The sequence below is a fragment of the Mustela erminea genome, chromosome 14 (genome assembly GCF_009829155.1).
Source record: "Mustela erminea isolate mMusErm1 chromosome 14, mMusErm1.Pri, whole genome shotgun sequence".
Taxonomy (NCBI): Eukaryota; Metazoa; Chordata; class Mammalia; order Carnivora; family Mustelidae; genus Mustela; species Mustela erminea.
In genome coordinates this window covers 90930633-90954342 of record NC_045627.1, presented here as the reverse complement: position 1 = coordinate 90954342, position 23710 = coordinate 90930633, and the positions used below count along the sequence as shown (strand labels likewise).

General features: G+C 64.2%; 1 protein-coding gene across 18 annotated transcripts in view; it reads right to left on the bottom strand.

The window, feature by feature from the left end:
• The window catches only part of JAKMIP3 (Janus kinase and microtubule interacting protein 3), a 97108-nt gene that overhangs the window by 30949 nt on the left and 42449 nt on the right, over positions 1-23710 (bottom strand). For 8 of the 18 annotated variants that reach the window (XM_032313109.1, XM_032313107.1, XM_032313106.1 and 5 more), the window contains exons 2-10: positions 23179-23424; positions 13745-14242; positions 7934-8149; positions 6394-6513; positions 5731-5877; positions 4871-5002; positions 2908-2943; positions 2129-2188; positions 902-1033 (exon numbers count right to left, since the gene is read on the bottom strand). In XM_032313109.1, the coding sequence (XP_032169000.1) occupies positions 902-1033; positions 2129-2188; positions 2908-2943; positions 4871-5002; positions 5731-5877; positions 6394-6513; positions 7934-8149; positions 13745-14242; positions 23179-23313 (1476 nt within the window). In that variant the 5' untranslated portion in view covers positions 23314-23424. The remainder of the gene's footprint in view (positions 1-901; positions 1034-2128; positions 2189-2907; positions 2944-4870; positions 5003-5730; positions 5878-6393; positions 6514-7933; positions 8150-13744; positions 14243-23178; positions 23425-23710) is intronic. The other 10 variants (XM_032313110.1, XM_032313114.1, XM_032313116.1 and 7 more) reach the window with 6 other exon arrangements.

The following is a 23710-nucleotide window of genomic DNA, read 5'->3' as shown; positions in this document are numbered from 1 at the left end:
GGATGCATCTCCTCCCCACCCCCACCTTCCTGCGCGGATTCCCAGATGCCTCCTTCTGGCTACAAGGGCACCTGCTGCCCCAGGGAGACGCCAGGAGATCGCTGCTGCCTTTAAGGGTCCCCGAAGCCCCACAGCTGTTGCTCTGAGAACAAGGCCTAGGTCTGCTGTGGAGGCTGGCCGTGTCTGAGAGGACCAGGCCCAGGAGCCCTCACCCGGCCACAGCTCCCCTGCGTTCCTTATCCCCAAGGCTGCTGGCAGTAGCTGTACGATGATGTCTGAGGTGTCTAAGCGGGTCCACGGCCATGGGGTCACCTGCCCTGATCTGCCCGGGGAGGCACTACCTGGGGTCTTAATGTCCCCTGGGGCCTCTCAGGGCCACTCCTTGTCCTTCAGCCACCAGGGCCAGGCCACTGAGAACAAACCAAGCTTCTTCCCACACGCCGGGCTCAGCTGGCTGCCTGCACCTGAGGGCCGTTCCTTCTGGAAGAAGGACTGGCGGGCAGGACAGACTGGCTGTGTGTCTATTCAAGACGACACTATTCTGCACTATCTGTTCTGTGTACCTCTTGGTGCCAGCCTCCCCATACTGGGTGCTCCAGAGCCCCAGGCAGCCCTCCGAGGGGCAGGGGGCCATCTGTCCCCACGTGTGGAAGGGCAGGAGCCCAGCGGCGAGCTGAAACCCGGCCGGGGCCCGCGAAGCGAGGGTGGCAGCGGGAGGCACTTCTCACCGCGCAGAATCACAGGCCGCGGGGGCAGGGGGCACAGCCTGGGAGGGCCATGGAGCACACCGCCCCAGGGGGCAGGCCCCACAGCAAAACCCCAGTATCCAGACCCCCGACCCTGACCCCCCTGGCCTCCAGACCCCGCTCCATCCTGTCCAGAACCCCCCGTGGGAGGCTACCTCCTCCAGGTCATCGTCGGGCGTACAGGGGGTCTGGTCCGTCCTGTCCGTCTGGTAGGAGATGGAGGAGCCGTCGGACTCCAGGGAAGCCTCTTCATCATACCCAAAGAAGGTCTCCACCACAACCGGCTTCTGGCCCAAAGGAACTGGGTTAGTCCAGACACGGACCCGTGTCCCCTCCTCACCCCATGTCCACCATCCACTCTCTCTATCCAAGTCCCTCCTGCTGTGTCCCTGACACTTTCCTGAACTCCTGGCCCGACAGTCACAGGAGCCTCCTGGGTCCTTCTTGTGCCAAAATCCCACCAGACCCCTTCACGGTCCAGCTCATGATGGTCACCCCTCGCCGCGTGGCCAATGGTCCACACCTTTGTCAGCCAACATCCCGTCCTGGGCTGCTGAGCCCATCTGGGTGGCTCCTGGCCTGTACCTCTAGGTACATTGCCCGGCCCCTCCCCAGTCCTGCCTCCTGGAAGCGACGGGACAGCGGGGGCCCAGGTGGAGAGGGCGGGCGGGCCTCCTCCCGCTGGCTCCCAGGCCCCCAGGAAATCTCTACAATCTACAAATCTGCGACAATCTTGAGGAGAGAGGGCCCCCAACACTCTGGGGGCCAAATGGGCCGGTGTCCAGGCCTGAGGAGTTCTCTCCCAGGCTGCACGTGGAACACCCTTGAGCGTTCAAAAGCCCAAGAAAACACACTCATGTTGCATAAAGCAGAGCACAAGTTAACGTTCTCTGGGAATACCTCCAGAATCTCCTTTAATAAAAAACACACATTTATGGAAAAACATTGGGCTTCAGACTCTCTAGGGGCGCATGTCTGCCTGGGAGGGGGCCCCATGGGAGCCGCAGACAGGGCACCGCAGCCTGCAGTGGTGACAGGGGACCACGCGGTGGCGGTGGCGAGACAGGCCTGGGTGCCCCGCGGCCACCTGGGGATTCTAACTCCCAGGCCTGCAGGGGCAGGCCAGAGTCGGGGCGAACCCCTCCCTCCTGCGGTCATGAATCGTGGGCTACCTGGGAAATTTAAAAGCAACAATGTAGGATTTTTAAATTTAGAATTATAAACAAGAGTATTGATTTGAGGTTTGTGTTGGTTATGGTACAGTAACAATTTTTAGAAATAGTAAATATTTCCTTTTCACCTCCAGAGAGAAACTCCCTAGTTTTAAGCGGCTTTAAAGACACACATTCTGTGCACACACGGGTCAGCATCGTCTCCTTTACCTTGGGGAGTTTGGCCATTTTTTTTCTTTGCTTCCGATATCTCAAAAGCTTATCGCGCTCCTGCAAAAGCCAGCGGAAAAGGTTTTCTGAGGGGTGACCAACTCCCTTCGCGTTCCCGCGTGGTCACTGGAATGGGCCGGGAGGGCAGTTTCTAGGTGGGCTGCTGTCTGCGTGGCCACAGAGCTGGAGGGGCAGACGCCGTGGGGCTCCCGCTTGGCCCACGTGGGGGGCCGTGACCACACCCTGCTCAGTGCTCCAGCCTCCTTCACGGTGTGTGGCCCGGGGGCGGGCTCTGAGCAGAACACACACAAAAACAGGAACCCACAAGGGCCCGAGCCCAGCCCTGCTCTGCGCTCACTGAGCAGATGTCTGGGGAAATGCCCCCCCCACACACGGTGGAGACAGACCCTGCAGACACGGGAGGAGACCAAACACCCGTGTCTCCCCAGGGAGCTGAACTGCGTTTCCATGACCCTGACCATGTGCCGGCCACGCTTGGACTGCTGGATCCCAGCGGCAGGGAGGCAACCCGTGGTGGGATTGAACGCCCCAGGGACGCCAGCCGTCCCTGAAGAATGGGCAAAGCTGGGTGCTGGCTCCTGTGGGCCTCCCCGATGGTCACATGGGGCATCTATCTGACCCTAACAAATGGGCAAAGCCTTTGGGCAGGTAGCCTGTGTTGGCACAGCTGCCCTGTCTGGACTAGAAGGAGCCACCAGCAGGAGGGGTTCCAGGGACAAGTGTGCTGGGACACTGGGGTGAATGTGGGAGTTACTTACTAGCACACTCTTCACGTAGCCGGCGGTCTCAAGTGTCTGCAGAGGGAAGAGCTTGTTACAGAGCTGGGCGCACAGACCTGCTCCCCAGGGACCCAGAGCCTGGTGGCTGCCCCAAACTCCACTGCCTGGAGAGGGAGCATCTGACCTGATTCTCATGGTCCCCCCTCCCTCCCTAAGCTGACCTCCCAAGGGCACCGAGAACCTACAGGAGCACCTGGGGGCCCTCGGCCTTTCGGAAACGGCAATAACCTACGATTGCAACTGACCAGGATTTCCTCCTTTTCCTGAATGCCCCCCTCCCCGCAGATCCTCTACACAGGGGGACGCGCAGCCACTGTGCGGCTGAACGAGACAAGAGGGCAGCTCTCAGGCACGGTCAGGGAAGGCTGAGCTGGCGAGACCCGCCCTGCAGCCCACACTGGGCTGTGGAACCTCCCGTTACTTTGGAGACAACTTCAGTCATCAAAATGAAACAGGCCTTGGGGCCCGGCCAGCTCAGTCTGCAGAGCATGTGACTCGATCTCAGCGTCTTGAGTTCAAGCCCCACATCGGGCGTAGAACTTACTAAAAACGACAACAAGACAAGCCGGGCCAGCACTTCTGGGCCATAAGCCACACCGGCAGGAGAGATGCTGCTGTCCCTTCTGCGGCACCCAGAGGTCACAGAAGGACCAAGGCGACTTGCTCTGAAATGATCCGAGGGGACAGCAACAAGAAGCAGAAGGCCCCAAGCAGAGCGACTGCAGGAAGGTTTGGTGCAGGACTATTTGCAAAGCCGTGCCCTACAGGGTCAGGGCAGTGTCGAGGGCCGGGTGGGCCCGGAAGAGCCTGTCCAGTCCTAACGCCCAGCACCTGGGCCTGGACCTTATCTGGAATAGGATCTCTGCAGACGTGACTGAATCAGGGATCTGGAGGGGAGACCATCCTGGATTAGGGCACGTGTCCGCAGGAGAGAAGGGGAGGGACACAAAGCAGCCTTGCGGAGTCAGGCCGAGATCCGAGAGGCCCGAAGCTTCCCTGCAGCGAAGGATGGACCCTGGCCTGGCGCTGGCGCAGGGGGCGTGGCCCTGCTGCACCTGGACCGGATTCTGGCCTCCAGACTGGGAAAAGGTTGCGCTGCTCTGTCCCAGGGTCCCAGGAGCTAACACTGCGGCATCACTGCCCTTGAACCCCGGGGTCCGAAGCAGGGAGGAGACGACGCAGCTTTAGAGGACCACTCGGACATGGCCGCGGTGCAGCCCCAGGGAGGGGCGGGCGGACAGGCCTGCTGGGCTCTCCATCCCACGGACGGGGCAGGAGGGCAAGGAGCCCAGGTAGGTGAGAGGAGGGGTGGGGCCGAGGGAGGAGAGGGGAGGGGCTGAGAGAGAGAGAGAGAGAGAGAGAGACGGGAGGGGCGGGGCCGAGGGAGGAGGGAGAGGGGCTGAGAGAGACGGGGGCGGGGCCGAGGGAGGAGGGGGCGGGGCTGAGAGGGACGGGGGCGGGGCCGAGGGGCGGCAGGGGCGGGGCCGAGGGAGGAGGGCGAGGGGCTGAGAGAGATGGGGCGGGGCCGAGGGGCGGCAGGGGCGGGGCCGAGGGAGGAGGGCGAGGGGCTGAGACGGGGGCGGGGCCGAGGGGCGGCAGGGGCGGGGCCGAGGGGCGGCAGGGGCGGGGCCGAGGGAGGACGGGGAGGGGTTGAGAGAGACGGGGGCGGGGCCGAGGGGCGGCAGGGGCGGGGCCGACGGAGGACGGGGAGGGGCTGAGAGAGACGGGAGCGGAGCGCCCGTGGGTGGGAAAGGACCGACCGAGGGACGCGAGCTGAGGGGCGCGCGGAGGAGAGGGGAGGGGCCGACGGTCGAGGGGAGGGGCGGGCGAGAGGGGCGGGTCGAGGCCGAGGAAGAAGGGAGGGGAGGGCGTGGCCCTCGGCGAGGGGGCGGGTCCGGGGGCGGGTCCGGGGGCGGGGCCGAGGGCGGGAGGGCGCGGGCACCTTGGAAAGCTCGTCGATGAGGTTCTGCTGCTCCAGGATCTGCATCTTCAGGAAGTCCACTTCTCTTTCGTCCTGGCTTTGGTCCAGGTCGTTCAGGGAGCTGGGCCTCCTGATGATGCCGGCCCTCTGCCGCTGCAAAGCCAGCCGGACGCGGTCACGCGGGGCGGGCTGAGGGCTGGTCGGCGGCCCCGCGCGGGTCCTCCCTGCCAGCCGGGCTCGCCCGCGCAGCCGCGCCTCCCCGTCCGCCGGGGACCAGGCGCGCCTCGGCTCGGGCCGGGGCGGCGGGCGGCAGGACCCGGGGGCAGTCTGCGCCCCGGGACGAGGCGGCGGCGTGAGCGCCCGCCCCCGCGCACCCCGCGGCTGCCGAGCGGAGCGTGGGAAGGAGGCACTTCTGCAGTCGGGTGCGGGGAGGGCGTGCACCCCGGCCTTCCCCCATGCCCCAGCCGGGTGAAGGACCGGCTCAAGTAAGAAGGCGCCCAGGAGACACCGGCTAACCAAGCCCACTGCACGACGAGCATCCCCCACCCCCGGCGGAAACGGCCTGCGCCGCGCTGGTCTGCGGCGGTGCGTCCCTCCACGCAGGTGTCCCGGGGCTCCTCCCACCTGAGCCCGAGATCTTCAGAGTCAGCAGAGGCGGCGAACCCCGGGTGTTCCACCAGCAGCAGGCCTGGGGCCGGCCCGCCCAGTGACCTCCCCACCCGGTCCCGCTGGGGCAGGTGCCCACAGCCTGGTCCCTCCACGCTCACACCCTCACCTGCCGCCTCCTCTCCCAGCCAGCCCCGTGGGTTCCTTCGCTGCCCTGAGTCTGGAGCCGGGCGTCAGCACCCTCCCGGCCCACCGCACCAGGCAGGGCCCCTTACCATTTCTATGTTCTCCTGGGTGACAAATTTTAACTTGTTCTCCATCCGCCGCAGAGCGTGGGACAGGTCCTCATTCTTCCGGGAAAGTCGCTTGTTCTTATCCAGCAGTGGCTTGTACTGACTCTCCGCTTCCCTCAAGCGCTTTAACTGAAACACAATTAATGACACGGCGTGACCGCAAGTGTGACATGGAACCAACGGTCCCCGTACGGAGTCGGCAAACCGACCAGAACAGCTTTGGCTCCAGCCACGCCGTCTCGGGGCCAAGCCTCTATTTTGCCAGTAAGAGCCACAGGAGCCTCACCTGGCACATGGCCCTTCAGGGCCCCTGGAGGAGCCCCACACAGACACGGGCCACCTGAAATTCCGGGGCCCGTTAGTCGTAATCGTGATGGCTCCGCGGCGAGGGACGGGCCTCGCTCGGGTACTTCTGCTCAATAATATGGAGCAGGGATCAACCAACCGGCGCCCAAGGCCCACATGTGGCCCCTCAACCAGGTTTTGTTCATAAAGCTTTATTGAAACAGCTGAGAGGCATGTATGCAAGCCCTGTCCTTGGCACCATCACTCCTTTCCGCAAGGAAAGGGGGCACCCTGCCCCCCCAAGCAGCCACAGACCCATGGGACACAGATACCCCGTGGCCCTGCCCCACTGCCACTCACCAGCTCATTCCTTTCCTCCGAAAGCAAGGCGTTTCGGTCCTCCAGCTTCCGGACGATCGCACTCAACTCCGCGATCTTAAGCTGGAAGCGCCGCGCGTCCTTTTCATCCAACTGCTGTTCCTAAAACAAAAATCAACTGCAAACAACTGTTCGCAGACACACGTGCAGAAACCTCTGCAGATCCCAGTCACCGCGGAGAACAAAGCAGTTCTGCGCCATTACAGCTCGTGATCGCACGTGGGGGGTGGGTGGGGGCAGACCCCCCCCCCCAGGGACAGGGGACCGCTGCTGACCACCGCGGCCACCGTGGACCGCACAGTGGGGGCAGAGCGAAGGAGCAGGATGTCCGGAATATGCAGTGGAAGGCTAGGGCGTGCAAAGGCGGGCACGCGGGTGTGGGCGGGTGCTGCGGCCTCCCTTGGGGCTGCCGAGGGCTGCCCCTGTCGGGAGGGCCTGCGTGTGCGGGAGGCAGGCTCGCAGCTTCCCTCCATGATCGTGTGAGCACAGGAGGAGATGTTCAACCTGAGACTTGCAAAGATGGCTTCCCAGGAAGCGTGCTCCCTCACACTGAGGTTCTACGAGGTCACTTTTGAAACCTCCGGAACCTCATTCAAAAATCAATCAAAACATTCTGATCCAGCTTCAGAGTCTCTCTGGAGTTCACACAATCCATCGAGTGGCAGAGCAAGATTCAATTCAGTTAAGCGATTTATAATAAAATTATAAAAAAAACATGTTCTATTCTTGAAATGTCGTTGTCCTCGGGCTGGCTCAGCGCAAACAGTTTGTCCTCAGAGCAAACAAGGCATGTCCGGGGAGGACAGAGGAACGGTTCCTCATTCAGTAGGTGCAGGAGAGGCTAGGAGCAGGCCCGCAGGACCTGCACTGAGGGTCCACGGAACTTAGAGCCCCCCACCCTGGATTGCCAAGAACCACTCCAGCGGGCTCTGAATCAGGAGCAGCAATGAGCAGTGATGACGTCACAGCCGTGCGGCTGCGGGCTGCCCCCCAACCCACGCTATCTCGGCAGCCTGAAGAGGAGCAGAAGGGTGGCGTGGTCACACAAAAAGCCGGTGGGCGTGACGGGCGGGGGTGCGGGCGAATGGATAGCCAGGAGCCCGTGCACGTGGAGATGGAAATGGTGCAGCCTCGTCCCTCTCGCCCGGGGCGGGAACCGGGACCAGCAAGCAAGGACTGTCAGCTGCCTGGGGGCCTGGCAGCTGCCGGCAGGCTCTGGCTGGAGGCCTTGGGGGACCCTGGGGGGCGGGCGGTCGAGTGAAGGCCAGTGCTGTGCCACGCCAGCCCGGAAGCAAGGAAGCAGAAGTGTGTCTGCCCGCCCAGCCAAGGTGGAGAAGCGGGGGGCCTGGGGTCCGGCTGGTGGGCTGCAGACACAGTCAGCGTCCCCGGGGCGGGAGGTTCTGGTTCTGGACTCTGGACCTAGGCTCTCAACTCCCTGGGGAGCCGCCCGAGCAGGCCCGCAGAGCCGCGTGCAGTGCTGTCTGTGACTCGGGTCGCGGGGGGAGCGTGGGGAGGTGCTTACAGGGCTTCCCGAGTGGTCTGAGGCGTCTCCTGCACCGCCTGCATGAGGAAGCTCCCGTCTGGGGCTGCCCAGGTGCCGATCAGCCTCTTTGACCTGGGACAGCTGCTCATCTAGAGCCTCTTTTTGGAGCTGCAGTCTCTGAGCATGCCCGGCTTGAACCCCTAACTCTCTCTCCAGCACGAAGACTGCTCTGTCTTTAAATTTTATCTCCTCCATCTACAAGGAGAACAGAACACAATCACACAGGCAGGCAGAGTACAGGTCTGCAGTTACCATAGACACACACGGCGGCACTCGGAGCTAGCGTCGGGAGGGTCCCCACGGGAGGGGCCCTGCCCATGTGTCTCTGGGCTCCGCCAGCGTCGGGAGGGTCCCCACGGGAGGGGCCCTGCCCATGTGTCTCTGGGCTCCGCGACGGGATGCAAAGCAGGTGCCACAGCGCAGCCCCACTGCTCTGGCCGTGGCGTGACTCCCTCCACCCCACCCCCAGCCGGGCTGGCCTCTGCTCTGCTGGTCCAGTTCAAGCTGGTGCAGCTGAGTCTCCTTCTGGACTCTGGGCACCCCTCCCAGTGTCCCACCCCTTGTGGTGCTGGACCGCGGGGGCTCCTGGAGGCTGGCATTGGCTGGCAAGTCCACAGAAGCCCCCTCTAGCTCCTGCCTTCTGCCGTGTGTTGGGCAGGGCCGGGGAATCGCCGAGTTCCTGGGACCCCATCCACAGCAGACGGGGAGGAGCAGGGTCCGCCCTACAACAGCACAGCTGAGGGTATGAGAAGCGGAATTTCTCGATGCCTCTTCCCTCCCCTCTCTGAGGGGCACCCCGCCCAGAAAGAGCTGATGCTCTGGTCCTTCTGCACCCTGCCTGGCCTTGCCCCGAGGCGTGGGCAGACCGAGATGCTGCCCGACGGCTTGCAGGCAATGCTGCAAGGTCTCCAGACAAGTCAGCTCCAGACTGGAAGTCAGGAGTGTCCGGCCCACCCAGGCCTCTTCAGGCCAGCAGGCGAGTGGCCGTGAGGGGTCCGCGGCCCTCCCCACTCTCCCTGAAGTGCTCGGCCTCCTGAGGGCAGCAAGAAGGCTCTCTGCGCGCGGCTGCCACCTGCCTCCGGGCCCCTCACCTGGCCGCTGCGGGATGGGCTGCTGCCTGTGGGGAGGCAGACACACCCCACGCCCCCTTCTTCAGACAGACGGACTGACGGACTCGGGCGCGGCAAGGGGTCCTTACAAACAGTTCTCGATTTATGAAACGACTCATTTTAAAACAAATTTGCAAACAACAGAACAGGATGGGATATCCTGGCGCTTCGCTTGCCGTTTCAGGCTAACTGAGCTCATAAACTGGCCATCTGCTGAGGTCAGCTTGGGACAAAGACGTGAGATGTCTCATTAGCCTGGATCACAGAATTTGCAGGCAAGCGATGAACTGAACAGAATAAAAGAAATCCTTAATTGCTAAATTCCCATTTACTGGAGCACAAAGAAACACCCGGAAGTAGTGAAAACAAAGGGACCAGTGAAATATAGTTGTATCGCTAAGCAGCAGTGTTCTGGGGTCTAACGACACTCATACGCAACACTTAGAGAACATCACTATTATTCCGTCAGGACCCCAGAAAACGAGTCCCTACACAAAGATCCCACTGAAATGAGCTGCGTAAGCAGACGGCTTCGACCAAAAGGCAAACCTCCCTAAGATGTCGCCCAACCACACCATGTGCTGCGGCCAAGCAGGGCGACGGGCCCACAGAGGAAATTCAAGGACAGGTGCCTTCATACGGGGGTGGGATTTGATCCTCAGGGTGGGAATTCACTCTGAGTTCAGAGACAGTGTCCCGGGGGGTCCTCCTAACGCCGGGGGGCTCGGCACACAGCAGTGTCAGTGTCCATCAGCGTCCATGGGCAGCAGACGCCCAGACAGGACCCTACGGTTCCCACCCGAATGCCCACCTGGGAAGGGGGGACATGCCGGTGCATGAGGTGGAGAGAAAACTCTGTCCGGTCCTGTGGGGCCCCCTTTAGGGACCCCTAAAAGGCACTGCTTCCAACTGTGGCACATGTCTGCGTATGATGCCCAGGCCGGCCAGGGAAGCAGTGGTGGGCAGCATGGCACTGGGGGCTGCAGTCCCGCTCCCTAGTGGCCCAGCACCCCATTTCCCTGCCAGAGGCCCGTGGGTTCTCTCGTCACAGAGAGCACCTGGGGACGTCATCTGTCCCCGTCTTATGCAACTGCAAACACCCAGATGACCAGCCCTCCCCAAGGGACAGGACAAGGGCTCTCCGGTGAAATGGGGGCGTGAGTCAGGAGCCTCCGGTCACCCTGCCACCTCCTACTCTCTCCCAGACCTCTGCAGTGGCTTCCAGGTGTCCTCCCTGTGTGCACGCCTGTGCCTGCTACCGCCCGTCCCTCACAACCACTGTCCTCGCTGAAAATGGAGTCCGGTGGCGTCACTTCCAAAGTTTCAAGGGAAGACCCCAAATCCTGACTGGGGCTGGCCAGCTTCCAGATGAGCCGTCCCCACCCGCCTGCAGTCCCAGACCCACACCCGCAGCTCCCCCCCTCCCTCCCCTCCCCCATAGCACACCCACACCCCCTCACCCCTGGGAGCTCCTACACCCCCTGCCCCTCCCCCATAGCAGCCCCCCCACCTCCTCACCCCTGGGAGCTCCCCTCACCCCTTCTTCTCCAGCACACACACCCTCCACTCCCACCCTCTTAGCACCCCATGCCCACCACCTCCACAGCCCCTCTCCCAGTTACAGAAGGTGTACGGAAACCGAGGCAGCCCTTGGGGTGGCTGGTCCCCAGGGAAGGATGCTGAGGCTGGAAGAATGGCCCTTGTGGAGGGGCGAGGACATTCCGCACACCCTGACTCGCCCCTGCCGTCCAGAGCAGGCTCTGCTCAGGTGCCCACTACATGGGGCGCCTGGGAACCTGCGTGTAACATACCCTAGCGGGGCCTGGGAACCTGCGTGCAAAATACCCTAATGGGTGCCTGGTCGGCTCCGTCGACCTAACGTCTCACTCTTGACCGAGGCTCGGGTCGTGATCTCCAGGTCCGGGGACTGAGCCCCTCGTCCTCGGGCTGCGCACTCCACGGGGCGTCTGCTTCTCCCTTTCCCTCGGCCCTTCTCTCCACTCGCGCTCTTTCTCTTTCTCAAATAAATAAAATCTTAAAAAAATTCGTTCTGGACTGTTTGTCGCTCGTGAATAAAAATACAACCAATCTCTGCATTTTGATCTCGATCCTGAAAACGTGCAGAACTGTTTTAATGGTTCTGGGGTTTTGGGGTGAACTGCTGAGGGTTTCCTACAGGCACAGCACCGGCGAAAAAGACAGCTTTACACCTTCCTTTCCCGCCTGCTGTGTTTGGTGCCACTGTTCCGCCTTCTTGCCCTGACTCCAGTTCCTGGGAGGGGAAAGAAAACGAAGAGAGGCCCCGACGCGACGCAGAACCTCCTACAGCCCGTGTGCCCGCGAGCCCCATGCGGCGCACGCAATGCCGGGGCACCGCGGCTCTGGGGGGGCCCGCGGATTGGGGAAGGTCCGGAGCCACAGCGGCCTCCAGCTTCCTGGTGGCCACGCTGGAAGTTAAAAGACAACGCAGAGATGCCCTCGAATTCCTGATGGAAAACTTCCCCCCCACAGTCCCCGACCCAGAAGCCTCGAGCGTGAGAGCGGAATCCGTCTCGAGGAAACACGCACAGTCTCCGGGAGTCCTCTCCGCGCCGGGGTCCGGGACGCCGCTGGAGCCTGCGTTCCGGCAGAAGCGGGAACCAGCGCCAGGAGGAGGCCAGGGGAGGACGGAGGTCGGGCTGCTGGCCGGGGGCAGGGGAAGGCAGGCCCGCGGGCGGGCGGGGGGCTCCAGGAGGGGCGTCTGGGGAAGGAGGGCCAAGCGTGACTGTGCTCGGGGCGGAGATGCCCTCCCGGAATTCAGGCCGAATCACAAACAGGCCCGGAGAGAAACAAGCCCATGAGAAGACGAACTCCACGGCCAAGGGAAGTGCGTACAACACGGTGACAGGGCCGCGGGCGCTGTGGGTCTTGTGTGAGGAGCGCGCACACGGCAGCCGTCCTGTCGACACTGATTTCACTCAAGTGCCCCGTGGGGCCTTCGCGTGTCCCTGAATACCCTGGGCTCTGGGCCCAGGACGCTGGCCCTGTGCTCCCACCTCCTCAGCTGGGCTGAATCGGCCATGGCTGGGCCCTGCCCCCCAGGGGCCACCCTGCTGTCCCGGGCCGTCACCCGCCCCTCCCCCGGGGCCTCAGTGAGCACCTGCCACGGTTGCCACCAGACGGGTCTCCCCTGACAGTGCCCACACCTCCCTGCATTGGCCCCCCGCTAACAGAAGCCGAGTCCTCCTGTGAAGAGCCGCCCGGACAACGTAGGAGCAGGCAGGAGCAGAGGGGAAGGGGGCTGGGGTCCGGGGCAGGCAAAGGGGGAGCAGAAACTGAGATTTCAAGAAGCAGAACTTTGTGGGCGCCTGCGTGGCTCAGTGGGTTAAGCCTCTACCCTCGGCTCAGGTCATGATCCCAGGGTCCCCGGATCGAGTCCCGCATCGGATCCTTGCTCAGCGGGGAGCCTGCTTCCTCCTCTCTCTCCGCCTGCCTCTCTCCCTGCTTGTGCTCACGCTCTCTCTCTCTGACTAAATAAATACATAAATAACATCTTTAAAAATATTAGAAATATAAGCATGTTTTTAAGAATTTGGCACAAAGTCCAGAAGAATCAGCTAAAAGAGCTGCCGGCAGCTGCCCCGGGGGCGTCCATGCCAGGGCGGGGGCGGTGGTGGGCACCACAGGGACCGTCTGGTTGTGCTCCAGGCGCCCAGCTGCGGAGCCGGGCCGCAGGCCTGCAGACACACAGCGGGCACTGCCCGTCCTGGCCCACCTTCCTCCACATGGTCACTGGCGTCCCCCCTTTCCCGAGCAGAAGAAGACAGGAGGGACCGGCCTGTCGCGTAAGGAAGCCCACGCTTCCCTCAAGGGTCTTGGTGGCTCACGGCGGCACCGACGCATGGCTTAGAGTTGTGGGGGTCACGGAGTGGGAGACAGCCTGGGAAAGGAGGGCGGCTGTCCGGGCTGGGAGTGTTTGGGCCCCATGTGCACAGCCGCAGAGCTGTGCTTGGCTCACAAGGCTTGCGTTCCCCCTTGGGCCTCGGGTCTGGAGAGCGGCTGGACCCCGTCTGGGAAGTACAACATGGCGGCACGGCCCGGGGCAGGCTTCAGAAAGTGGAGCCCAGGGAAGGGGGGAGAGGTGCCCGGCCGAGCTGCTTGGAGAGATTGCGGCATCCCGCTCAGGGGATCCCAGGGGTCCTGAGTGTGTGACCAGCAGCAAAGCCAGCTCGTCCCCAGCCCATGGCAGGGAACACGGGGCTCTAAGGTAGAGCCATTTCCCCTGGCAGGGAACACGGGGCTCTAAGGTAGAGCTATTTCCCCCAATACCAAGGAGGTCAAGCTCCAAGGGGTGAGGACAGTCAGGCACAAGCCCTCCCATACCCTGAATATTCTCTTCAGCTTCTTGCTCTGGGTCTCTGAGGACGCCGACTCTCGGGGCGCCAGCCACGGACAGCAGGTGTCTGGAGCCATCCCGACGCCCCAGGGAAGCTGCCAAAATCCGGCCACTCCTGACCGGACAAGAGGCTGACTCCCCATGGTCCAGACACAGAGGGTGCCTCCCCACATGGCACCGACACCAAGACGGCCCCCGGGGGCCGTGACCTTCACCTCTCTGGACCCTGTGCTCACGCCCACGCCCCACGTGCTCCTCCCCGCACCCCGTGCCCCTCCCCGCACCCCGTGCCCCGGGAGCACATACCAGCCTGCGGATCTCCCGCTCGCACTCCTTCTTGATGCGGGAGATCTCCTCCTGGTGGAGATGGTACACGCTGCGGATCTCCGCGGCCTTGATCTTGTCGGCCTGGACCACGATGGTCAGCGCCTCCTCCACCTGCTTCTTGGCCCCCTTGAGCTCCGAGATCTCCTGCTGCATCTTCATCTTCTCCGCCTCGAACCCCTTCTTGGCCTCCTCCTTGGCCTCTGACAGCAGCACGACCTTGGCCTTGTCGGGGGCGCCCTCCCGCAGGGCGTGCAGCAGCGCCTGCAGCCGCTGGTTCTCGTTGTCCTTGACCTTGACGACCCTCAGCAGCTCGGCCTCGTGCTGCCGCAGCAGCGCCTCCCGCACGGCCTGCAGCTCCTTCATCTTCTCCTCGTGCAGCTTGGTCTTGAGCTCGGTGAGCAGCACCGCGTTCTTGTGCTGCTCGTGCTCCCGCACCTGCCGCAGCTCCTGGTTCTTCTCCCTCTCCGCCCGGCTCACCTGAAAGACAGGAGCGCCGCCGCCTGCTGGTCACGTCCCGGCCCGCGCACACCCGGGGCTCGCGGCGGGAGTCCCGTGTTCCTCCCTGCGCGGCTGGGGACGATCTCCCCCTGAGACGCGTCCTCACGGACGAGCCGGGCGGGCGGAGAGCGTGCCAGGCGTCCTCGGCAGCCGGAGGCTGGAAGCGCCGTGAGCCTGGAAAGGAAGATCACAGACACGTGGGTCCACACGGACCCGCTCCGCTGCCTACCCCCGCCAGGCCTGGCCGCCTCGCCCATGAGCCGCAGGGAAGAAGGTGCGGGATGCGCGTGGGCACGGGCCTCCGGCCCAGAGGACAGGGCACTGCACTTACCTCCTGCGATGTTCTTGGTCGATGGGGAGGCGACTTGAGGCCATCGGTCTGTCTAGATTTTGGAAATGCTCAGATTTTTCACTGAATCTCTTGTTTTCATCTAGAACGTCAGTCTTGGCTCAGGGACCACACCACCCACACGCAGCAGGAAGTTGGGGCTCAGGACCTAGCATGGGGTGAGGCAGCGGCTGACCCGCCCCGGGTCCCGCTGTGGCTGGTGTTTCGCTTCCGCCCCGGCCTCTGGGCTCCGCGGCACCTCGTGCGGGGCCAGCATCCTCGAGCCCCTCCTTCTCTCCTGTGACCCCAAGCCCAGCTCCAGAGTGGGCGCCCCCGCTCCCCACTTAGACAGCTACGGCTCCAGCTTCCCCCCACCATCCACCGTCCACAGGAGGAAGCGTCCGTATGGGCAGACGGGTGGCCCAGCCCCCTTCTCTGCTTTGGGGGCGTTCAGGGCAAAGGCAGAGCCGGGGCGCTTCGGCGAGCAGACAACACCCACGGTGCCGTCTGGGAAGTTCCATCCACGCCGCCCACGACCCTGGCACCCCAGCTCGCAACTCTGGGTTCTTTCCCCCAGGGTGACAAGCTCTGACCCTCCACCCTGGGCAGGCCCACCGCCCATCCCCAGACCGTGGCTGGCAGCCCCCAGACGCCCAGCCCTAACTCCGCACGCCGACCCACCATGGTGCGCCCCCTTCCCACAGCAGCCTCCCCCCAGTGTCTTATTCATCCCTCTCTGCAGGACCGTGGTGTCCCTCCGCGCCAGAGCGAGCATCCCCGGGACCCACACAGACCGGGAGGCCACACGCCCCGCACCCGCCGTACGCTTACCTCCCATCAGGACACGCATGTGACCGGACGCACTCAGCTGGGGCTCCCAGCTGGTGGTCCAGTGTGCAGTGGGGTCTACCCTGAGCTGCCCTCGGGATGGCTCAGACCCTGCAGTGCTGCACCAATTCTAGTGACCGAACTCTGTCTCAGCCTTGCAGGCCTCTGGGCGCTAGCAGGACCGAGCAAATAACTGCCCAGCCGTCCGGGTTCCCGCCAGAGGAGGGGCCGTTGCTGAAGCCTAGTGCGAGGGCTCGCTCCTTGCCCACTGAAGGGGCGCTGCCCTTCTCCAGTTCGCGGCGAAGATGTCAGTGGTGGTTCTCAGCCGTGGGGGGCAATCAGCAATCTGTGCTCTCAAGGGGCCGCTCCCGAGCCATTTCCGCCCCCACGGGGGGGTCGGGGGCTCGCGGCCGGACATAGGGGAGCCAGCCGGCCTCTTACATGGGCATCAAGAGGGAAGAGCAGTGTGGTCATGGTGGTGGCCACGGGTGGTCACAGAGCTGGTATTTGTCGCAGCAGGAAGCTGGTGGAGGGGATGCTCAGGGCCTGCAGGGTCTGGCTCTTGCTGTGCTCCAAGCCGATTCAGAGACAACGGCACCCACACCTGCCGCGTACTTGCCCTTCCGTCCAGTGCCTGGGACCGTCCCTGCTGCATGCGGGAAGGGCCTGGTGAAAACCCAGACCCACGCCAAGTGCCCAGCCCCACACGCTCCAACGAGCCGTGGGCAGGTTGGAGCAGCGGGCTCAGACGCAGCAGACCATGGCCCGTGTCCCCTTCGGAGCCCAGGTCCTCCGCCACAGCCCCCACAAGTGCACAAGCAAGCACATGGCGCTTCCAGGAGACACAGGCTCTCACCGCAATTTCGAGCAAGACACACTGGATGGGAAGACCAGCCCCGCTGCTTCCTTGGGCTCCGAGGGTGCCCCAGAGATGCCCTCAGCCCCCACCTCGGCCTTCCGCCCCCTTGGGTCTCCGGCAGCGGCGTTCCCCTGACGCTCCATCCATTGGGCCTGTGAATTCCTCCCCATGTGCTGTGGCCTCAACCGCACGGCTCCCCAGGCCGGAGACGGGCGATGGCGGGGATGTGGCCTGCGGCCCCGAGCACGCCGGCCGTGGGGAGGCGACGGGCAGGAGGCGTCCCAGGCTCCTGTCCCCAGATAAGCACCGAAAACTGTGGAGATGTGCCGTGGCCTGCCCGCTGGGTCCCACTGGTTCTGGGTGACTCCGATCTGTCCCGGAAACACACGGCAGCTTTGAAAGTTAAGGAGACGGTCCTGTCGAGGTAGCGGGTAGCGACGCTTCCCTGAGATCCGCAGCTGCCTCGGCCGCAGACCGCGGCCCCCAGGACCTCATCAACGTCCGGCTGACGTGGCTGCTGGTGGCTTGGCGGCGCTCTTGACTCTTGGCTTGTGGGGCCACAGCTTTGCCTTCCCAGACGTCACGGGCTGAGCGGTTTCTGCATCTGGGTGGGTCTCCGCGCCACTCGACGGACTGCCGGGGGGGCAGGTCGCCCATTCGGTTCATTTTTTCCATTCACCCACTTTCAAGGGACGAGGCTCCCCGTCGGCCCGGCTGGAGCCCGATTACTTGTTTGGTCAGGAACGTGTGGGTTTGAGCGTAGCTGGCGGGGTTCGGTTTGCTCTCATCCCACTGAGGCTCAAAGCGTCCGTCTGTGGCCTGTGCGAGCCAGCCCCGAAGCCTTCGGACGCGCCGTGACCCTGGCCGTCCCAGGCTCCCCGCAGGTCGGGCGATCCTGTGGCTCACCGCCGGCCCCAGCCTGTGCCCCAGGCACCCTGACTTCTTTCAAGGGGCAGTGCTATTTCGGCGTCCCAGCAGGACCCAGGGCTGCCGCAGCCCCAGGCTGGTCCCGGCTGCAGGCCTCCAGTCGGACAGAAACAGCCTCCCCGTGCGTATGCTAGAGGAGACGCCTCGAGCTTCCCACCGGCGCTTCCCACTTCCAGCTCGGTTTCCACCTCCAGCCCAGGCTTCTGTTCGACTTCCCAGGGCAGCTTTCGTGCCTCCGCTCCCCTCACACGCAGAACCTGGTTCTCAAGGAAGCCGGGGCGGCAGGGGAGAACATTCCCGTATCCCTCTTCTAACCACGTGAGACACGCAGTCGCTCGGAACCCGGGAGCTGCTGTGCTCACACCCTTCCTGCCAGTAAGAGTCCTGACAACGGGCGTTCTCCCACATTTCCTGCTCTCTTCCCTGTTTGTCATGGCGGGGCCTTGTCTGCGTGGTTGGCTCCCGTGGCCTGGCCGTCCTCAGGCCTTGTTCAGAAAGAAACTACGTTCCGTGCTGCCCACAGTCCTCACAAAAACCCGCCTGACCCCCAAGTCCCACCGCAGGCCGAGCCAGGCTTTCCCTGAGGAGGGGGCGCTGGTCCCAAGAACCTCCACCAGCCGGCCATCCCAGTGGCTGGGACCTGCTGTGGACACACAGGCCCACGGTGACAGGCACTACCGTCTCCACTCCTTGGTCAAGGCCAACGTCTCCCCTCAGGCCAGACCACAGCCCCACGAGGATGGCCCGCGTCTGGCCCCTGACCCACGCAGACGCTCATAGGGAGGGGTGGCCGCCATCCGCAGTCCTGACCGGACATCCCCAAGAGGGACCGATCTGCTGGAACGGCAGAGCGACAGGGGCCGGGCTGGGACGCCCTGAGGCCGGTCTCCTGCCAACCTGCTCCGGACAGGACGGAGACAGAGGCACCCGGAGTCCTGCTGCGCAAGGAGCGTGGGCACGGGACACGCTGTGTCCGCAGCCGAGATCCGTCACTGATGTCACCCGCCGAGAACAGAACTGCATCTGCCAAGAGCCCCCAAGGCACCGCCCGGAGCCTGCGGGGTGGGGGGGTCCTGCGTTCAGACCGTGGCACAGCAGGCCCGACCCGCCGGCCACACAGCCACAGGCCCTGGGTCCCTTCTCACCAGGGGCCCTGGCACGCCGTTCCACGCTCGTGCGTGCTTGGAAGCAGCCATAACCCTTTACGGGGCCACAGAACGTTTACGGCTCTTGAACACGGGTCCACGCATTTGCTCGAGGTTTATGGGATTTTAAATCACATGGGCACACAGCGCCGCTGGGACCTGGCTTCAGGGGTCGTGGCCACCTCCACACAGGCTGGCTTTCTTCAGGAAGGGACCAGACCTTTCTCTCTAATGCAGGGTCCTCCCCAGAGACGGGCCCGCCTGTCCCCCACTGGCCAGGGCGCCGGTCCAGCCAACAGCAGCACCACCTCGGACCGACGGGCAGGGAGGCCTCCTTCGAGGAGCTGAACGTGCAGCCCTGACTTCCCACGTCAGCTGCTTGCGGCCTTTGCCCATGTTAGGCCAGTTTCTGGAGCGCCCCGACTCGGTTCTTGTTCCTTCAGGTCCTGGCTCTGAGAAGGCATCTTCCCTCCGGCTCGCTCTCTGGGTCAGCTCTGGGTCTTTCCCGCCCCGTTTTGTCTGCCAAGTCCCAAGCGGCTGTATTTCCGGGGAGACTGCTGTCTCTCGCCCGACCAGGAGGAAAAGCTTGCAGCTGCCGCGGGAGCCTGCCGCACCCTGCGAGGGGGACTCGGTGTTTCTGGGCCTGGAGGAGGGGAAGACCCTTCCCCATGGAAGGCTTGGAAACAACGGGGATTTGGGGATGTGGACATGACTCCCCATGATCGACTCCCACACCTTCCACGGTTGTCACGCAGACGCCACCGCTCCCCTCGGAGCCAGGCCTGCACGGCGGGTGTGCTGGACCGGCGCTGGCTGCGGGGCCGGCCGTCCCTCCCCACCCCACGGCCTTCCCCAACCGGGGGGAGATTGCAACCGTCCCATTTTCCAGCATGACCTACAGTGTCAACTACCCCAACCTCATGACCAGGACACCGCACAATCCCCTAGTGGGTCCTGATCTGCGTTAGGACCCCTGTGCTCTGCCAATGTCGTGGTCCACGCGCTACACTATCGGGCCCCTCCTATGCCCACCTACACAGCCCTCCGTGGCCTAAACTCGGGGCCACCATTCCTGCCGCTGCATCAGGTAAGCCCTGTCCAAAAGGAGCTCCCACAGACCCGCCTTGGCCCACTCTGTCCAGTCATTCTGGTCTCTGGCCTGGGACATGTGTTCTGAGAGGCCCTCCTTGATTGCGCCACTGCCGCCAGGCCTTCTTGCCTGGGTTTACTTCGCCCAGACGCCTGCTTCCCATTCCTCAGTGTCTCCCTCCACTGAGGTACGGCCTGGGGGGTCACACAGGCACCCTGTGTTTCAGAAACTCCTTCCCAGTTAAAGGAGGCCAGCGTCCTTTGAGCAGGTAGAAGCGTGTCGTGTCCATTCCTTCCCACAGGCCACAGTGGTGCTTGTGAGCAGGGGGGCACAGTGGGGGCGGGACCCCATGAGTGCGGGCCGTGGGGGCTGCTCCGTGTTTGGGCTGGGCTGGAGCCTTGGCGTTGTGGCGGAGATGGGTGGCCTTCAGCACCAGGCTTGTTTTCACCTCACTGTCCACGTTCACACCCCCAGCACCCCACTCTGCTTATCGGACGCTGAGTTCATTTCCACGTGGCTCCCACGACGCCTTCCGAGTGAGCTCCTCTCCCTGCGGGGCCAGCTCCCTCTTTCCGGAAGGTTCTTTGCCAGAGATGGCCCCACTTCAGTCTCCCGACCGAGGGCGGCCGCAGGACAGTCCTCTTCGATTTAATGTGTCTCATTCTTTACTGTCAAGTCAACCTCCCAGGTACCCCACGAGAGCTTGACCAGCCGCCTGAAAACCACGGTGCTGAGCTCACGCAGGTTCCCAGGCTTTCCGGGCACCTCGTCTACCCCAGCAAGTCACAGTCCCAAACCGTGGTGTCCCTGCTCCGGGACTGTGCTGGGGATTCCTGCTCAAGGGTGGGTGACCTGCGCCATGGCCTCCGGCACACAACCGCCACGCAGCCGGGCTTGCGAGTGGGTTGGGTCCTGCTGGCTGTCCCCAGACTTCCGGGCTGAGGTCCAGATCCAGCCCGCCTCCCCAAGCATCTGGAAGGTGCCAAAACCAGACAGAAATCAGTCCCATGGTCCAGATCTGGTTACGCAAATTTGTCCCCCGCTGTTGCAACAGTGACGTTAACGGTGGCACATAAAAGACTTCAGGATTGATAAGGACAGGGCGGTTGATGATCACGATGATCGGATTCGTGCTTTCTATCCCCCATGTCGGCATGACTAAGGCCCCAGCACCGGCAGCTTTGTGTGGCGAGGGACGCGTTGGGCTGAGCAGACGGAGCGGGGGACACCAGCTCAGGATCGCTGGCGCGTTTCACTGACCGACCTGGCTGCTGGGGGAGACGGGAGAGCGCAGGCGGGAACTGGAAAGAGGCCCGAGGGACGTCCTGCCTCCGATTATCCTGCTCCCAGCTCAAGGCCCTGGGTTGGGGTGAGGACGGGCACTCTGAACCCTGGGGGAGCCTGGGTGGCACAGTTACGCGTTCGACTTTTGGTTTCAGCTGAGGTCATGTTCTCAGAGTCGTGAGATCGAGTCCCAAGTAGGGCTCCCTGCTCAGCGGGGTGGGGGGGCCCTGCCGGTCTCTCTCTCTCCCACTGCTTCTCCTCCTGCACGCTCTCCTGCTCTCTCAAATAATTAGATAAATCTTAAAAAGAAAGAAAGAAGCCATAAGCCCCACCGGTGTGCAAAGGACAGCCAAGAAGCTCCCTGACCTGAGCCTCACGCCCGTCCCTGGAGGCCAGCCCCACGCAGGAGGAGACAGGAACCACAGTGTGTCTGCAAGGGTCTAGAACTTTCCTATTTGAATCGTGAAGGACAATGTCCTGTGTCGGTTCTGGGTGGTGGGTATCGTCTACAGATACACACACACACACACACACATGAACACAAACAAAAAAACACTTGAACGTTTTAATGATGCTTGGCAGGAAGGTACCGGTCTGGCTTGGAAGTAGCAGTGGGAGCCCCGAGGTGGGGGAGGGAAGGCTCAGGCTCAGAGAACGTCCGTGGGTCTGAATGGCCGGGGTGCCCCCGGCTGCTCCTTCCCACCTTCCAGACTAGCAACAGGGGCGGGAAGGGGAGACGATGATGAAGAACCACTACCCTGCCGCCACCTGCGTGTTCCTGGAGTGGAGGAGACCCAGCTCTCCGGGACTGACACCTTCTCCTGGGGCCCGTGGGGCCCGTGGGGCTCTGTTCCCTGCACCCGCAGGCTGACCGCAGGCTAGAGCCAGGGGGACGCCGGCAGCCAGCGGCTGAGGCGGCAGGGAAGGCGGCTCCGGGCCGTGATGCCCAAGGCGGTAGGCTTCAGAGCATCCCCTCGAGTGCACGGGGAAGGGCTCCTGCCAGCAAGGGTGAGCCCCGCCGGCCAGGGTGAGGCTGGCGGCCCCATTTCTAACAAGAGTCACAGGCCCTGCCGTGCAGCAAGTCTGCAAACCGCAGCCTCAGGGGCCTCACCCCTGCAGAGAGAAGAGCTGGGGGGAGCCCCCGGAGGAGACACCCCCCCCCCGCGGTCTCAGCCAGGTGACCGGGCTGTCCGGGGGGCTGCCGTGCTCCGGACACGCACACGCGCCCTCGGACCAGCTTCCGCGCACGGGGCCTCCGCCGCGCAGACCCCCGCTCGCTCCCGCCACCCCTGCCCTGGGCTGGCGGGGTTGGGAACCGCCCAGATGCCGCAGGCCGGTCCGTGTGGGCAGAGCCTCAGACCTGCCCCCGGCCCCGCGGGGCACCTGGCACGGGCTGCTCCTGTCCGCGCGGCCGCGGACCCAGAACTCGAGCGCGGACCGCGGCCTTTGCGTCGCTTCCTCTGAACTTGGTGCCAAGAGGTCAGTCCTTCGGGACAGAAGTGACAAAGGCCCCGCCGCCGCAGCACCTCGGCGCCAGCTCCCGGGCCCTCGCACGGCAGGGAGGGGATGCGAGCTCTAACCCGGCCGGCGTCGCGCGCTGTGGACGCCCCAGGAGCGCGCGCCCCCACCCCCCGCCCGCGCCCCCACCCCAGGCCTCCGCGGGGCCGGCCGGCTTGGCTAACAGCGCACGCGCAGGAGCACGCAGCCCGCAGACGGCTCGGAAACCGGCGGGCGCGGCCTGTCCGGTCACCGGACTGATGGACGCGGGGTCTGAACCTCCGCGGTTACCACGGCTCCTGGGCCAGGCTGTAACGGGGGGGGGGTCACACAGCTGCTGGAGACCTGGCCCCCCGTCCCCACGGCCTCGCAGAAGAGCTCGGCCCTGGGCAGGACCCTCCAGACCCACCCGCTTCCGCACTTCCAGGAGGCGTTGGTGGGGGCGGGGGCAGAGGTTCGGCCGTGGAGAGGACAGCGGGTCCGTGGGACGCCTCCCACCCAGGCCTGGCACGGAGCAGGCGGTCCCGGACAGAACCCCACTCCCCCCAGCACAAGCCCTGCCTTCCGCGTGGGCCTCGAGGACCCCAAGTGCCGGACGTCTGGGTGGTGCCATCTCAGGCCTGCCCCAGGCCATCGCCACTCCCCGGGGCTGCCCCCCGCGTTCCTGAGGCCCTGGAAGCGCTTTGCTCAGTCTGTGCCTTTTATCCCTGCAGCGGTCGTCCTACCGCCCATTCAGGGGACATTTCCCAGGATGGCGCCACTGGCCGAGGTCCCATTGGCCCAGGCACTGAGCCAGGGCGGTCCCCCACCTCACACTACCCCCCGCCCCGCGCTGCCCTCTTCCCAGAGCGGTCTGTCCTTCCCAGCGGCCCTGAGAGCCCCTGAGGACCCTGGGACCAGGCAGGGAGACCCGGCCGGGCAGGGGTGGGGAACAGGGAAGGAGGGTTGGGGGCCCACCTTGCCCTTCTCCTGCTGCAGCTCAATCTGGATGTCGGTGAGCTTGGCCCGCAGGTCCTCGTTGGCGGCCTGGAGAGCAGCGAGGAGCTCCGCCTTGTCCCCCTTGCCTCGGGCGCCCATGCCCTTCTTGGACATGGTGAGGGCGGCCCCACGGGTGCCCCGGGTGGGCCGCGTCTGGGCTGGGCTGTTCACACCAAGCTCGGGCAGGCAGGGCCTCCAGCGGCTCCACTACATTTCCTTGCTGGCCTGGAGGGAAAACACGGCTGGTGAACGGACTGGCCTCCCGCGGCCTCGGGTGGAGCTTGGGCCACATGCAGTGGGGAAGGGGAAAGCCAAGGCTGGCGTCAAGCCTGGAGGAAGGCGTCCAGACTGCATGCCCGGCCCGGCCCCAGACCACAGAGGCCCTCTGTGCTCCGCGCGCAGCTGTGACGGGCCGCCCGCACCGCCGGTGCCCTGCCAGGCGCAGGAGGAGTGCCTGCAGGGTGTTCTTTCTGCCTCCTTGGAATGAGAGGCTGCGGACCCAACTTTAAGG